This window comes from Rhinocladiella mackenziei (genome assembly GCF_000835555.1).
Source record: "Rhinocladiella mackenziei CBS 650.93 unplaced genomic scaffold supercont1.6, whole genome shotgun sequence".
NCBI classification, from domain to species: domain Eukaryota; kingdom Fungi; phylum Ascomycota; class Eurotiomycetes; order Chaetothyriales; family Herpotrichiellaceae; genus Rhinocladiella; species Rhinocladiella mackenziei.
This window is the reverse complement of record NW_013550599.1, coordinates 1564761-1580437: the sequence shown is the minus strand read 5'-3', so window position 1 is coordinate 1580437 and position 15677 is coordinate 1564761. Positions and strand designations below refer to the sequence as shown.

Here is a 15677-nt window from a genome sequence, read left to right as displayed (position 1 = left end):
AGCATTTGGTCCCCAAAATTACAATGATCCGGATGACATGGACTACGACCGAAATGGAATAGCACTGTCGCCGTGCATCCATTCTACCAGGAAAATTTCTCCTTCACCAAACCCTCGGCCATCTCCCATAATTTGTCTGCCTCAGCCTTGTCAAGGCCATAAGAGTGGCACGATGGTGGCAATCTGACAGTCACTCAAGAATTGTCCATATCCTTCCCTGTTCGGCTTCCCCAACTGGGGATCTAGAGCGGCCACTAAGGCGGTACTAGCTCCTTGTTCCAACGTCTTCCATTCGACGTTCATCTTTTTCCTCCACTCGGCCGTCTTCTCTAACCAGTCTAAATCGGTGGTCCGGTGGAGCTCAGTCCGCACCTCGTCGGGATGCAAAGCCATGCTTAGCACACCATGTTTCTCATACAGCCCCTCATTCAGAGCGACCGAGTAGAGAATGTTAGCAGTTTTACCCTGTCCGTACGCCCCCATGGGAATATAGGACATCTCTTCGTCGACAATCATGCCCGTTGCTTTCATGACGGCAAGATTGGGTTTTTCTTTCTCGGGAAGCTGAGATGTCGACTTTTCCCAGTTGATGTCGCTAGCACGCAAAAGTGAGACCATGGTGGCCATGCTGCTGACATTGATGATCCGCGCAGCACCGACGTGGGCCCTTTTCACCGAGACAATGATCTTGGACATGATCAAATTTGTGAAGAGAAAATGTCCCACATGATTGGTGGCCAAATGCAACTCGACTCCATCTTCCGTGAGCATACGCTCCGGAACATTCATTATGCCGGCGTTGTTGATCGCAATATCAATTGCAGGTGCACCCTCCCAGCTGAGAATTTCCGTGGCCGCCCTTCGGACCGACCTCTGGGACCTTAGATCAAGGATGAGCGAGCGAAAATCGACGTCTGGATGCTTTGGACGGAGGCTATCCAAGCATTCTTGGAGTTTGGCGTGGGAGCGTCCAGAATGGATGAGAGTGCGTGGAGACTGCGAGGCTATTGCGAGGGCCGTGGCATACCCGACACCTCGCTTATTGACGCCTGTGATAAGGATTGTACGACCTTTGATAGAAGCAGGAAAGGGACTCGCGACAGTAGAAGCTTCTGTCTTAGCACCGAAGTCCGCAAAAGTCGTGGATGTCATGTCCAAGGTCAGATGATTCAGGTTGGCGACCGAGATAAAGATAACGATGTGACGCATCAGGGATAACGAAATACATCATATGAATATGGTGCTTGATGAATATATACACCCATTTTGAAATCCAGAATTCCACATCAACGAAGCAAGCAATGAAGTACAGGACATGGGTCTGATGCGGGAGCCGGAGCGGCCTCAGAGAGGGTGTGAACCGTGCAGTTTGCCAACGGCGATCGGCCCACTGCGGACTGGGTAGACCTTCACTGTCCTTTTAACCCACGCGGAGATGGGTACCAGAATCCCAGCGGTTCGTCGACAGGGTCTGGAGCCGCTATTGGAGCATACGAGTGGCTAGATTTGGCGGTGGGAAGTGATACGGGAGGTTCAATGCGTGGTCCGGCCGGAGCTCAAGGTATCTTTGGTAATCGTCCATCCACGGGAGCGGTGTCGATGGACCACGTTATCCCGCTGACGCCAGTGCCGGATACCGTGGGTGTCTTTGCCAGGAGTGGAAGTCTTTGGGCGGCCACGACGAAGGCATGGTATCAGAATTTCCGGTCAGACTATCCATCCTACCCCCAGAACATCTACCGGTCCCTTGCCGCTAGCGAATGGAACTCGGGAGAGATAACTCCACCGGCTGCGGCGCTTATTGATGGCTTCGTATCCGCGCTAGAAGGATTCCTCAGGGTGAACAGCACTGTTGCGAATTATACCCAACTCTGGCTCGAGACGCACGGCGATGCGCCTGCAAATCTGGCCGACATGTTATACTTGACCTACGGTGTATTGATCACTCGTGATCAGTGGAATCTTCATGGCAAACCATTCTTTGCCGATTATGCCGCAGTTCATGATGGCCGTCAACCGTTTATCAATCCCGGACCGCTTGCTCGATGGACATGGGGCTGGACCAACGCCGGCGACGAAGCTTACCAGACCGCCATCCGGAATAAGACCATTTTCCAGAACTGGTATGAGACGGAAGGATTTGGTAGACCCGATCCAGACTCTTGCTCGGAGGGAGTTTACGTGTATCCGTGGTTTATTAGCGAGCCGAGTTATCGAAATACCTACTTCAACGCAACAACCACCCCGCCACTGGGATTTGGCGATTCTTCCTTCTCAATTATGGCTGGAGTCCCGGAGGTGATTGTTCCACTGGGCGAAGTCCCCTACAACAGCACCGTCAGCTTGAAGACCGAGTATTTGCCCGTCAGTGTGGCTTTGAGAGCGGCCAGGGGATGTGACTTGATGCTCGCAAACTTGGTAGCAGATTTGGAGGCGGCCGGTATTCTTCGCCCTGTGTCCGCTGGGACAAGATTATACCCATAGATGATAGATAATTACAATTTTCACATCCACCGCATGGAATTCCGACTTCCATTTAGTCTTCTCATGCATAAGGGCGCCATTTAATGCGGGGTGGGGCCGTGCGAGGCTCGGTAAGGTGACTGACAGACTTTGCCCTCAACCTCTTATAAATATCCCTCCTAAACCGTCTTTCAACCGTGCAGCTGATATCTCCTGCCCGAGCTGGAATCATGCCGCCCTCCTCCGCGCTAACAACCAATACATTCTCTCCATTGCCCTCCCTCGGTCCGCCCAATTCGGTGTGTTTTCCCTCCGGATTCCGGGCCAAGAATTGGTCATTGACCGCGCTTCCACGAGCATTGGACGGGTTATTTGAAAATCCCGTAAGATGGAACGGAGGTCTCGGCTTCGGTGATTGGGATTCCATCCTCTGAACGCGACAAGGGGATATTGGAACTATTTGGCTGACAAATCTGGAAGAGAGACTTTCATGCAAAGCTATTACATCATACAGCCTTGCGAAATGTCATTGGCAGGCCAGACACCAGTCGAGAAATGGACGCGAGCATATATGATCAGGAGACAATCCCCCGCCGCTAGATGGAAATGTAAGGAGGAGTTGAAGAGGAAGTCCTGCGCAAACAACATCCCATTCATCGAACATCGTGTCCATACAACCGTGCACCATCAACGATGGCTCCTCAGACCCAAAAGGCCCTGCTCGTCACTGAAATTGGCGCACCCTTGACTCTAACCACGACGCGCCCAGTTCCACAACCCGGTCCATCCCAAGTTCTCGTCCGCGTCACCGTGGCCGGCCCGAATCCTCATGACCAAAAGGCACGAGACATGGGCCTCTTTATTGCCGGCAAACTGCCCGCCGTCCTGACCAACGACGTCGTCGGCGAGATCATCGCTCGAGGCGACGAAGTAACCAAATTCTCCATCGGCGACCACATCGTCGGCCAAGCCAACGCCGCACCCGGCTGGACACAGAACGGATTCCAAGAATACGCCATCCTCGACGCCGACTTCTGCGCGAAGATTCCAGCCGGCTTCACCGACGACGACGGCGCCACGTTGCCAACCAACACAATCGCCCCTCTCGTTGCGATATTCGACTCCCTCGACATCCCTGCCCCCTGGACCTCCGCAGCTTCAGGCTTCAACTACAGCGGCACCACCCTCCTCGTCATGGGCGGCGGCAGCAACTGCGGCCGATTCGGCGTGCAAATCGCCGCTCTGGCGGGGATAGGCCGCATCATCGTCGTCGGCGGCAACGAATCCGAATTGAAGTCCCTCGGCGCCACGACCGTGCTCTCCCGCCACGGCTCGCCGGAGGAAGTCCTCAGCCGTATCCGCGACGTCGTCGGCGACGAGCTCCTCTACGTCTATGACGCGATAAATCCGCTGCCGACCCAAACCATTGGGATCAATGCGTTGTCGTCTACGAAACGGGGCAAATTCGCCCGTCTCCTCCCTATGGGACCTGTTGATGAGAGTCAAATCAAGCCGAAAACGGCCGGGTATGACTTGATCGATGTCATGGGCATGTCGCATTGGAAACCCGAGCTGGCAAAGGAGTTTTGGGATCGTGTGCCCGGGTTCTTGACGGACGGGAAGATTATGCCGGGCGCCTATACGGTGGTCAAGGGGTTGGATGTGGATAAGGCGAATCAGGTCCTGGACCACTATAGGGATGGGAAGAAGGTGGTGAAGACGCATTTTCATGTTGCGGAGTGAATGAACGCAGAAACGAACACGAATATCTCGAACGAGGTATGTGGATAAGTGGGTATGTGACCCGACTTATTTCGACTTGACTTAGTTCTACACTCAAGAGAGAGAAAGACCAGGTTTGAGCTCTGAAATACCGACATTCTGACTGCATTCCAATTTGATGCGAGGTGTGAGTCTCACTGAGTTGCTTGGGCCTCCTCCATATCTGTTCCACTGCACACCCTCATCATATTTCGCCCTCTTCCACCACACCTTCGACCCAGTCGTTTCCGTTCCTTCGCAAGGCAAGCTTGGCTCTGAATTCCACCTTTACTGTACGAACTCCACGAAGCTCAGATTTCACTTCGTCGCCATGCCACATTAATTCTGATTGCTAGTTCACTCTTTGGTGTTTTGGTTCTATGGACGACAGCTGACGATACTGTGTACGCAGTGAAAGCCAGTGGAAGGCGAAACGCAGTTATTCCGATCAGTCCAACGAGAGAAATATCTCAGTCTACGTCAAGAACCAAGTCTGTGTTTTCTGGCACACTCATCACATTTTCATCGACATCCGGCTAGGAAATGGTCAATGTCTCGCCGGTTTCGCCTGCCCCAACAGATTAACCAACCAATATTAATGTCCCGAGCCGCTTGATCAGCGCCATAATTCTCATCGCTTGCGTCGGTTGATCCTCGAACGTACGAGACAATTCTGGCTTACCGTTACATATCCTCCTCCAGGCAAGCACGGTGAGGTGAATGACGCGTTCAATGTTATGATGACTACGTATCAAGAGCGGTTGAACGAAGGTACATCTCGCAAGTATGGAGGAAGAAGAGAATGGCGAACCGGGCGGAAGAACAAGCTTGGTATCCCAGGCTGAATGCTAGATTTGATGAAGTACTCAGGGATGCATAAGAGCTGGACTAAAAGAGGTGAAAGAAGCCTATTCGGACACAACAGATAGAAAACCAAGTGGCATATCGGGAGGCTGATTTGATATCGAACAACCTCTCATTATCCAGGTTGTCTCCGAGAAGCCATAGAAATACCTAATCCTGCAACTAGTCTAGATTTTGAAGCGGCGTGCCACAATTCCAAGGAGCGATCGCTTGAGTCCCCATCGCTTCATCTTGTCTTTCAATACCTCATTCCTCTACCGGCTAACTGCCTTGCTTTTCAGCATACAAGAACTTAAATTTCATCAGATATCAGTCCCATCTTCATTACTCAGCTCTTTCTCGTCCTCATCCTTCTCCTTCAACACCACATTCGACGGTCTACTTTACAAATATCTCCTTCGTCTCCAACCCGGATCCTTCCATACTTTTCTTCCTTTCTCGAGTCTTCGTCCATGTGTCAACGGATCAGAACGAGATCTCATACCTTGAGTATGGATACAAAAGACCAAGAGAAGTGAGATGGCAACAACGGAAATCCCTGAGGCCGAAGCGCCCGGGAGGATAGCGTCGGAAGGGAAAGAGTCGTTTCATATTCGAACAGTAAGTTCACGTTGAAATCGATGAGATGGAGGAAGAGCGGAAGCAATGTGAAGAGTTCCCCGAAGTGGCAAAAATTGACAGAGTCTTTCCGCAAGCTTTAGAATCTTCCGGCGCATCTTTGGCTTGGACTGAAGCAGAACAAGACGAAATTGATGTTCCTGGCTGCGGCGAATAAGCGACCGGGAACGATACAAATTGCCATTTTTAATCAACACAAAGGCAAGAGGCTTTCTCGTTAGATTGAAGGAATGGCATCAAGAAGCGACGCAGGTGTTGGAGCCTCTTGATCATGCCAAAAAGACCAAAGTCTTTCAGTCATTCCCAGCAGTGGCAAGAGTTACGAAGGATATTACACCTCAAGGAGAGAAAATGATCGAGTTTGAATCGCGTCCCAGGAGCCACCGCTGTGAGCCGGTCACTTTGTCCGGGCTTCCAAGCTCGGCTTTCATATATGAGACGAGTCCGAGTCAGAATCAATGTCAGGAGTGAGTCGACATGGCCGAGGCAGAGATTGGAGAGTCTTTCTAGGATTCAAGAGAATGGCTTCGAGGTATGAGACTTTCACTACTCTGGGAATTGAAAGGCTGGCAGGCAAAAGATTCAAAGCAGTCATATGAGGATCCAGCTTCTGTGTAAGTTCGATGCTTGACTAAAATTTAATAGAAGATGCGAATCAGTAATACGACGACTTCCAATGTCTTTCAAAATAGTACAAGCTGAGTCGCTCGCCCAATCCGACTGGATTGGATCTGTTGTTCGCTTCGATCATGCCATGACTTGACCTGCGAGACAGTCTCGACGGCTTGCTCGTGATGGAAAATGATCCCAGTGGGTGCTGATGCCAGAGATGGAGACGATGGCGGTCATATTAATGCTGGCCAAGGCCGGGGAACGGCGTGTTCTGATTGGCTGGGAATGGAAGGAAAAAATCCGGAGGTGGAGAAACTGCCGAAGTCCGAACTTGAACCTCTTTTCATCTCAGATAAACCACTTTTCGGGGGTTCAATAATATTCTCATTCATCTTGTTGATATTGTATACTCCTCTACCTTGTCACTACTCCCTCCACCGCATGCCAATGCTTTATATCTACTTCCGCCACAATCTTCCTCCACCATGACCGACTCTCAAGATCACACGCAACAATCCCCCCACCAACCCAATCCATCTTTCACCAATCTCGCTCGTCAAACATCATGGAATAGCTCTGCCGATAGGAGCAACAGTCATCCGCCACCTTTACACGGTCGGAAGAGATCGGCTGACCATCTTCCCGCCGAACTACAAGTTTCGCGCAAAGGTCGAGCATGTCTGGCTTGTCGCAAACTGAAAGTCAAATGCGACAGTCTCGAACGAGGAGATGCAGGATGCTCGAGATGTCAGCGCCTTGGATTGGATTGTGTCACTTCGAAGCGCATGAGGGTAAGCTTGGAGGATGACAACGACAATCCCCATCCGTCAATTGTTCGTCTCGACCGAGCTGTCGAAAACATTCTGTCCCGCTTAAAGATGCCGCCATTGGAATCCTATTCTCTTGGCCAACCTCCCCAATCTTCACAGCCAAACCCCGTCGATTCCAACGCGCAAACCACGCGGGAGAATTCGCGCGAACCTCAAGAAGATGCCCATGAAGTGGCGACCGCTCCGATGGGCAGCCTGTACGAAGTCACCCAACTCAATACCCTCCGAAGTCGTTTGAAATACGGCGATCCGGCTCGACGCCATTCGCGCAAGCATATGGAAAACGACATGATATCGTTAGGCGTTATCACCATCGAAGAAGCCGAGGACATGTTCAATCTCTTCAAGACCTCCTTGTCACGGTACTTGTACAATGCCACCATTCAAGAATCCCGCACGTTACTCTCCGTTCGAGAATCCTCCACGTTATTTTTCACAGCCATTATCACCGTTTCTTCTTTACATATCCCCGGGAAAGAAAAGGTCCACGCGACATCACACAAGATCCTCCGCGAACTCATCGCCACCAGTTTCTTCGACCGCTTCCACACACTGGAAGACATCCGAGCTCTCTGCATCGCGGCATTCTGGCTCCCGGACCTCAGTTGGAAACTCTCCGGCCACTGCGTCCGTATGGCGACCGAGTTAAACCTTCACCAGGCCTTTTATAAAGCAATATACTCCCAGAAACAATCCGAAACGGACCGAGGACACGCCTTCGAACGTGCTCGGTTATGGTACCTGCTATACGTTCTCGACCACCATTTTAGCATCGCCTACGGTCGGCCCCCCGTCACAGCCGAGTTACAAGCGATTAAAGAGTACGACGTTTTCCTCAACGCACCTCAATGCACCACCTCCGATCGACGGGTCTTGTCCCAAGTGACATTATTCATTATCCTCAGTAAGGCCTACAACCACTTTGGACTCGAGGCGGAGCGCTTAATGGACGGTGACGACGCCACGTTACTCACACACCAGCGCTTCATTGAAGATTTGGATCGGTGGCGGATTCAGTTCCGTCATGTTCGAGATCCCCATATCGGTGATTATCCTGCTGTTGGTAAGATCCCCTGTGTAATTTGTGTTTTCTCCCACCGACAGTCATCTGAGCCATGGCCGATGAGTGGTGCATGACACCCAAACTAACTCCCCTTTTTTTCTTTCTTTCTTCTCTCTAGGCGCCGATCTCCACTACCACTTCGCGTCCATGATGCTCAACTCGCTCGCCCTCCGCGGCCGATCCCTCTTCACCATCTCCTCGACCGATACCCTCCCCACCTCTTTGCGCCCTTTGGCCTACCACGCCATCAACTCCGCACATCAAATCTTAATTATCGTCCTCGAAGAGCCCTCCATCCGCAACTCCATGGTCGGCGTCCCCCTGTACTTACACAGCATGATTGCCTTCGCCGTCGTTTTTCTCATCAAGATGTCCAGCCGCTGGACGGGCATCGGCGTGAGCATCGACGCGGAGACGAAGACAAAACCATTGATTGAGGCCGTGATCGCGCTTTTTCGAAGCTGTAAAGCGGGTCAAAACCACATTCTATACAGTATGGCTGATGGCTTCGAGAGGCTCCTCCGTCGCAATTTCGCGGGCGGAGCGGGCGCCGCAGCCGCTCAGCTGGCTGTCTCCAGTTCCGGGAATAAGATCAATGTCAATGCCAATGAGAATGGACACGGACCCGCCTACGGCGCCAATGCAAACGCTCTGATCGATGAATCAATGCACACGCAGCAGAACGGCGGTAATCATACGCCGTTCGCACATTCTCTGTCCCAGCAACCGCCGCCCCAAGATGGATATGGCTCCTCGAACCGCACGATGCTTCAGCAGCAGCCACCGCACTCGACGACCTCGCCATCCGCCTTCCCGAATGCAAATGCGCGAACAAATGGAACAGGCACAGCGGCATTCGACCACTACGCGCTCTCGCCGCACAGCCAGCCTCCGTCGTTCGGCGGCTGGCAGACCGAAGACGACATGCTGTGGAGTCTGGGCATGGGGTATGATCTACTGGCGACCGCCCCGGACGTGAATGCGCAGGGCTTCGGGGCGTTCCTTGGATGGCCGGGTCCTGGGCCAGGGAGTGCCGGCGGTGGGAGCACAGGGACAGGTGATGGGGGTTATGCGGGCATGTAAACAAATCATGTTATACACAAACATATATTTAAAGTGTCTGGCTTAAGCGGCGAGGAGCACAGAGAGCGAGAGAACAGGAAAGGAGAGGAAAAGCGTACCACTCCCTTTCGACGAAATCTCAGTGCTATAGGTGTACAATATTGCATGGTATGATATGATGGGATGCGAATGACCGGATATATACCCTCCAGTACTCAGGCATGGTTCAGGATGAGGGCATGAAAATGGCATTGGCACCAGCGAGCCAGCTACCCAGGCGTCAGACGTATTGATCTCATTTTGTGTAACTGTCTCCACCTCAAACGAGTTCAGCCTTGTTCAATTTGGTGGATGCTTCCTAATCCTGCGACCCTTTTTGACCTTCACTTGCGGACATACGCACATGATTACAATATGATCACGACGTATTTGTACAAAGGCAACCTGTGCTGGCACCCGCACCCGACAACCCAACACTTTTGCACGTACCAATCGACTGATCGAATGGCATAACAGCTTCTAGAAGATGTCATCGTGTCAAGGGCGGTGGTACGAGGTGTCCGACCTCGGTGGAAAGAGTCTCAGAAGCTATCCTGGTAAAAAATTGGCGGTCTGTTTCACGAGGCTGAACGTTGTAGTTTCCTCGTGGGATCAAGACGGGTGAAACGTAAATGGCCCGGAGACTGCGGCGAAGAAATCGACTCGGGTGGTGGTTCAGCGCTTGCTGGCTGATTGAGAGAAAATATCCAACTTTGGGGCCCTTTCCTCCTGGTCCCCGTGAAGCTCTGCGTGAATCGCCTCGTTGTTTCTGTCGTCGAATTTGATACTCCAACGACACTGATAGTGTGCTCATCCTTTCTCCCAGATCTATTGGTTCCATCATGCTCAACTAAGGAGATTTTGCTCGGCTCAAAACTCGAACCTGGCGCATGTACTGGATCACACCGCTGAAACACCTCCGACGGAATCTTATGCTTCACACTGGCAGTTCGGCGTTTCTTCTACCGCTTGAAATCTTCTGTAAAGCCATTTGGATATACGGACCCACGACTGGAGTATTGCCGGCAAATGACGCTATCGTAGCGAAGAAGTCCCCAAACAGAACAAAGATGCCGTAAAGTTCGATCAAGAACCCGGTCAATGGCCAATGGATCAAGATGAGAAGTATGCCAGTCATAAAAGCGGCCGTCCCCTTCAGTTTCTGGCGTCTTGCGAAGAAGACGAACGTCTTTTGAATGCCAATTATGAGGATCAGGCCGATCAGGAAAAGGATCTAAGGGGGTATCGTCAGAACGAAGTCTTGGAGGAGAGTGCGTAGGACGAACATTGCCCATGGCTAGCCTGTGGCGGAGTCAGAGTACGGTCAGAGAGTGAGATCATAACGCATACATCGATCGGTCAAAGAACATGAGGACGCCTCCAAACAAAAACAGTCCACCTGCTCAATGTCAGTGTTACGCCCATCTTGAGTTTGCGACGCACGCAGCACCTCCAGAGCAGAACCCGACACCAATTTCTGTTCGCCATCAGCTTCTAGGTATGTTCTTTAGACCAGGACAGGAGGCGCATACTCTGCATATCGGTAAGCCACATGCTGGGCATCTTTGCTGCCAATGTTGAAGTAGGCAGTCTAGATACAAGTCCCCGGGAGGGGAGATGACGGGATAAGTAGAGATTAAGAAACAAGGAAGAGAAAGGTTGAGAGGTTGAACAGAGGCTGAGTGTTCGCTTAGAACGTCGCAAATGGTCGAACTGTCCTCAGGGGCGGAGAATGCGCGTTCTCGTTGATCCACTGGAATTGTTTCCCCAGTGAGAATGACGCAGGCAGCATTTATACCTTTTTCAGCCAGCACTCATCACTCCATCAATCGCAATTGCGATGATGTCTGTGAATGGTATGAACTTCCGGTGACAGGACTCGTTCATATCAAAACATCTCCCCTGTTTCTATCTCATGATTTGCGCAAATGAGGAGAGCCAGCATGTCGTGGCTTTGGAAGGTGAGCGCCCACTACACCGGGGACACTTTGTTTAACGTTCGCTCACCAACGGCTTTTAGGGCGATGCGAGCTCTCCAGCCTCTTTTGAAAAGGCACTTTCCAAGCTCTCCACTCAAATCACCTCCGCGAACCTAGCCCTTGATACAAGCCGAACCAGAGGGCGTCGAGTCAAAGCTCTATGGACTATCTACACCACCGTGACATATGTCCTTTACGCTCTGGTTATTGTCCTCGTTCTGGGACCACAGAATTGGTCTCTCTATCACTATGCTGGTCTCATCGGTGCGCCAGCGATGATATACGTCGTCAGGATACTCTTAACTGCGTTTTTCGACTGGAGAATCAGTCGTCAACAGTCATATGTGGACCACTTGCAAAAACAGAGAGAAAACAAGATCGCGGATCTCAAGAGAGCTACCAAATACGATAGTACACAAGAACTATTACAAAAGTATGGCGGTGCACCACCTGCAAAGACACCGTCAACACAACCTCAACAGGGCACAAAACGGAAGATCAACCGCCCAGCGGAAGATCAACCTCCACAAAGGACTGGGATCGCTCCTCCACCCACAGCCAATATTCCTGGTCGAAATCTCCCATCACCTTCTCCTCTGACACCCCATGTTGAAGCCAGTTCCATGTCACCAGTTCGTGGTCGATCACCACTTATGGAGTCTATGATGGCACAGAATCCAACCGACATGACTCCCGACTCGCCAGGATTTGCTCCCAATGCTTTTCCCAGTATGCCACCACTACCACCATCTCCTCCTCCTCCTTCTAGCATGGCCTATGATCACACGCCTCACTGGTATGATCGAATACTCGATGTTCTCCTTGGCGAGGACGAAACTGCGGCGAAGAACAGACTGGTTCTATTGTGCTCAAATTGTCGCCTCGTCAATGGCCAAGCGCCTCCAGGGGTCAAAACATTAGAAGAGTTAGGTCGGTGGAGATGTAGTGGCTGCGGCGCTTGGAATGGAGTGGAAAGCGAAGGAGCGAAAGCCATGAAAGAAATCACAGCAGCCTCGAAGATGGACAATGGAGAAGGGTGGGAGAAGGTGCCTCGGAGCACAGAAATACAGGAAGATTCTACCGAAGACTCGAGGGCGGAAGAACTGGCAGATACTAGCATTCAGGGCTCAACGGGTCGAGAAGTTGACGATGAGAGTGGCCTTAGCAAGCGTGTGACCCGCAGTACAGGCAAGAAGGGTTCTTTTGAAGCATTGGAATGAATTGCAGGTGAGAACACTCGGTAAAGCAGTCCCGAGCATACATCCTTGTCACAATTAAAATGAAATAAAATTTATTCCACACCGATTTTGGTCGCGTTCTCAAGGGTGATCACGTGTTCGTATATGCCAAGAACGGTGAATTGGAAGCCTCTCCTGAAGCCTTGCCGTGGTCAACTTCAGGTGCATAGATGAATCTCGCAACTACGGCAACACCGACTCTGCAACTTGAGTCATGCTCTGGGCATTCTGACGGGGTAAGTCTTGATAGGCCTGGGGCAATTCGAACATCTCGCCGGTCCAGTTATTCGCTTTGTCTGGTGTTCTAAAAGTCGAGCATCATCTCCTTCATAGTCCTGCAAAGACTCTCTTGGATAAGATGCCAGATTTTATTGTTCGTCCGTCGAATACGGAGAAAGATGCCTTCCGGGTCAAGTTGACTGCCGTATCCATGCTTTCACTAAAACTGAAATCGGGTGATACCTGTGAAATTCAGAGTACAGACTCTTCTAAGTATGGGAGGAAACGGCTGGCGATAGCCTGGGAAGCCTCTGGAGCAGGAATAAAGGACTCGGTCGTGCAAACTTCCAAACTTCTCCAAGACCTCTATGGCTTCAAACTGGGCGATAAAATCACCATCACCAGATCTTCACAGCCCTTAACGAATGCCGACACGGTCACTCTTCAGAGCTGTGGACCCCGGCATGATGAGCAGGCTATCAAATTCTGGGAGAAATATGCAAAGTTGACCATACCGGGAACGGACGAATGTATAGCTCTAGCTCGGAAAATCCAATTCAAGTTGGGTATTGATACTGCGGAATTCATGGTCAAAGATATCGGAGTTCCAGATGCAATGATTGCGCGTGTTACAGGACATACCCACTTTGCAATTAGCAGGAGCGACACGCCAGATCATTCGTGGGAAATCAACTTCAACCCTCGGAACCTTGGTGGATTGCGCGATCAGATAACTCACGTGCAAGATATAGTGGCCAGGGTACGGCGACCTATTGTGAAACAGTATTTCCAACTCTACCGACCCATTCAAGGAATTTTGGTGTACGGGGCTAAAGGCACCGGCAAGACCGCATTTATTACAGCCCTGGCACAGTCGGGATGGTCTCAAGTTATTTCCTGGAAACCTGGCACGCAAATGTGTGAATCGACCGAACCTCGATTGGTCATTATCCGTTCGAGACACCTCCTTCGGAATGCAGGTCCTGTACCCGGAGTGACTGATGAGCTCGAAAATTTATTTAATGACATTCGAGGATTTCCTACATTGGTGATAGGCGAAGTCCAGCATCCCAATGACATTGATCCAACGCTACGATCGGAAGGGAAATTTGCAGCCGAAATGGAGCTTCCCATCCCTTCTGCCAACCAAAGGAAGGAGATTTTGCTGGCTTTGCGTGGCAATGACGCCACCCCACAGGACGAGTTGCTTCAAGAGATGGCAGCCCGAACACATGGTTATGTGGGTGCGGATCTGTACGCTCTTATGCGGAGAACACTTGAGCTTGCATCAGATCGCACTCCAGTACCCAAAGACGAGGAAGAGAAGACGGTCAATGGCGAGGAGCATGCAGGTCCCGAATTGGAGAAACCGCGACAATCTGTGGGTGGTGGTGAAAACAAGCCTCGCTTCCATGTGACTTCCGCTGACCTGGACGCGGCCCTCCAACAGATCCGACCATCTGCCCTTCAAGAAATATTCCTCGAAACACCCAATGTCCATTGGTCAGACATTGGAGGTCAGCATGAAATCAAACATCAACTCCGCAATGCTGTTGAGCGTCCATTGAAATTTGCGGACCGAATGAAAAAACTGGGATTGCAACCAAAGAAAGGTGTCCTCCTCTATGGTCCACCAGGTTGCTCAAAGACCTTACTTGTCCGAGCTCTCGCCACGGAAGCAGGTCTCAACTTTCTCGCCGTCAAAGGGGCAGAGCTGATTTCCATGTACGTTGGAGAGAGTGAGAGGGCCACTCGAGAAGTATTTCGAAAGGCTCGAGCGGCAAGTCCAAGCATTATATTTTTCGACGAGATTGATGCAATCGCCTCTCGTGGAAAAAGTGGGAGTGATCTGAATGTCCTCACCACCCTCTTGAACGAAATGGATGGATTTGAGGAACTTCGAAGTGTCCTTGTGGTTGCTGCCACTAACAAACCACAAAACATTGATCCGGCTCTTTTACGTCCTGGACGATTCGATAATGTGGTGTATATTGGCCCACCAGATCTTGAAGCGAGAAAAGAGATTTTTCAGAAACGGCTGGAGAAGATTCAATACGAATTTCAAATCGGTTTAGGTGAAGACATTCATGAGTTTGCCCAGTCGACAGAAGGTTTTTCTGGAGCGGAGATTGTTGCGATTTGTCAATCTGCAGGGGAATATGCTTTTGACGCAGATCGGGAAACAATTATCTCGGACGATATCAGAAAGGCCATTGTGAATACTCCCAAGAGTATCACGAAGGAAATGTTATCGGAGTTTGAATTTTGGAACGCTACCAGAATGCGTTGAGATTCCTATTTAAAGTGTCCATACGAGCCAATATGGAGAATCACGATCCGCGGCGTGAAACGATTAAAAAACGATACCTCCTTCGAGGACCACAAGTTTTCTGCAGGTCCTCAAAGACCTTTGATCTCGACGGACAAACCATGGAGAGTCTTCAAGACGAAATATTTATGGGCTGGATTGACAATCTCATTGTCATTCCTTAGTCTGCCTTCTTCTTCCTTTCGGTGTTATCGTCAACTCTTCCATCTCCCATCAGAAATCTCAGACACACGATAGGACTTCGACCGTCGTATTCATAGCCCAGAGCTTTATCCCGGAAGCTTTTGAGTTCCACAGTCATCAATTCGATCTCTACAGCTCCAGCTTTGGTCATTGTGTTACTGATCGTCCCCTTTATACTCGTCGATCAGATATAATGACTCTACGTCCAGGTCCGAATGACAATATGTCCGACTCTCGTCATATTCAACTCCAGATCGTCCGCATTCATATCTAGAATCCGAGGATGTTGGGACTCATCTTGCAACTCGGACCTTCCAGGAAGATGCCAACCATTTCCTAGCCTCATCTGGGGAGACGACACTGTATCTGAGAGCCTCCCCCCCCTTGGAGTACTAGTCAATGACGATTGCGATATTC

The 15677-nt window shown here is 50.8% G+C and overlaps 7 protein-coding genes across 7 annotated transcripts; 5 read left to right on the top strand and 2 right to left on the bottom strand.

Moving 5' to 3' along the window:
- Positions 1-150: 150 nt before the first annotated feature.
- Positions 151-1152, bottom strand: Z518_08370 (uncharacterized protein; the record flags this gene model as incomplete). Its single annotated transcript, XM_013414111.1, has 1 exon — positions 151-1152. One exon carries the CDS (start codon positions 1150-1152, stop codon positions 151-153), a length of 1002 nt encoding a protein of 333 aa, XP_013269565.1.
- A 163-nt stretch (positions 1153-1315) lies between these two features.
- Z518_08369 (uncharacterized protein) lies at positions 1316-2484 on the top strand (the record flags this gene model as incomplete). Its single annotated transcript, XM_013414110.1, has 2 exons — positions 1316-1401; positions 1455-2484. The coding sequence occupies 2 exons, from the start codon at positions 1316-1318 to the stop codon at positions 2482-2484; spliced, it is 1116 nt and encodes a 371-aa protein (XP_013269564.1).
- Positions 2485-3156: 672 nt separating this feature from the next.
- Positions 3157-4206, top strand: Z518_08368 (uncharacterized protein; the record flags this gene model as incomplete). The annotated part of the gene is made up of 1 exon (XM_013414109.1): positions 3157-4206. The coding sequence occupies one exon, from the start codon at positions 3157-3159 to the stop codon at positions 4204-4206; it is 1050 nt and encodes a 349-aa protein (XP_013269563.1).
- Positions 4207-6803: 2597 nt separating this feature from the next.
- Z518_08367 (uncharacterized protein) lies at positions 6804-9294 on the top strand (the record flags this gene model as incomplete). Its single annotated transcript, XM_013414108.1, has 2 exons — positions 6804-8211; positions 8330-9294. 2 exons carry the CDS (start codon positions 6804-6806, stop codon positions 9292-9294), a joined length of 2373 nt encoding a protein of 790 aa, XP_013269562.1.
- A 955-nt stretch (positions 9295-10249) lies between these two features.
- On the bottom strand, positions 10250-10875 carry Z518_08366 (uncharacterized protein; the record flags this gene model as incomplete). Its single annotated transcript, XM_013414107.1, has 5 exons — positions 10250-10546; positions 10599-10614; positions 10663-10711; positions 10763-10789; positions 10845-10875. 5 exons carry the CDS (start codon positions 10873-10875, stop codon positions 10250-10252), a joined length of 420 nt encoding a protein of 139 aa, XP_013269561.1.
- A 380-nt stretch (positions 10876-11255) lies between these two features.
- Positions 11256-12511, top strand: Z518_08365 (uncharacterized protein; the record flags this gene model as incomplete). Its single annotated transcript, XM_013414106.1, has 2 exons — positions 11256-11273; positions 11333-12511. The coding sequence occupies 2 exons, from the start codon at positions 11256-11258 to the stop codon at positions 12509-12511; spliced, it is 1197 nt and encodes a 398-aa protein (XP_013269560.1).
- A 376-nt stretch (positions 12512-12887) lies between these two features.
- On the top strand, positions 12888-15038 carry Z518_08364 (uncharacterized protein; the record flags this gene model as incomplete). Its single annotated transcript, XM_013414105.1, has 1 exon — positions 12888-15038. The coding sequence occupies one exon, from the start codon at positions 12888-12890 to the stop codon at positions 15036-15038; it is 2151 nt and encodes a 716-aa protein (XP_013269559.1).
- Between the last annotated feature and the right edge of the window lie 639 nt (positions 15039-15677).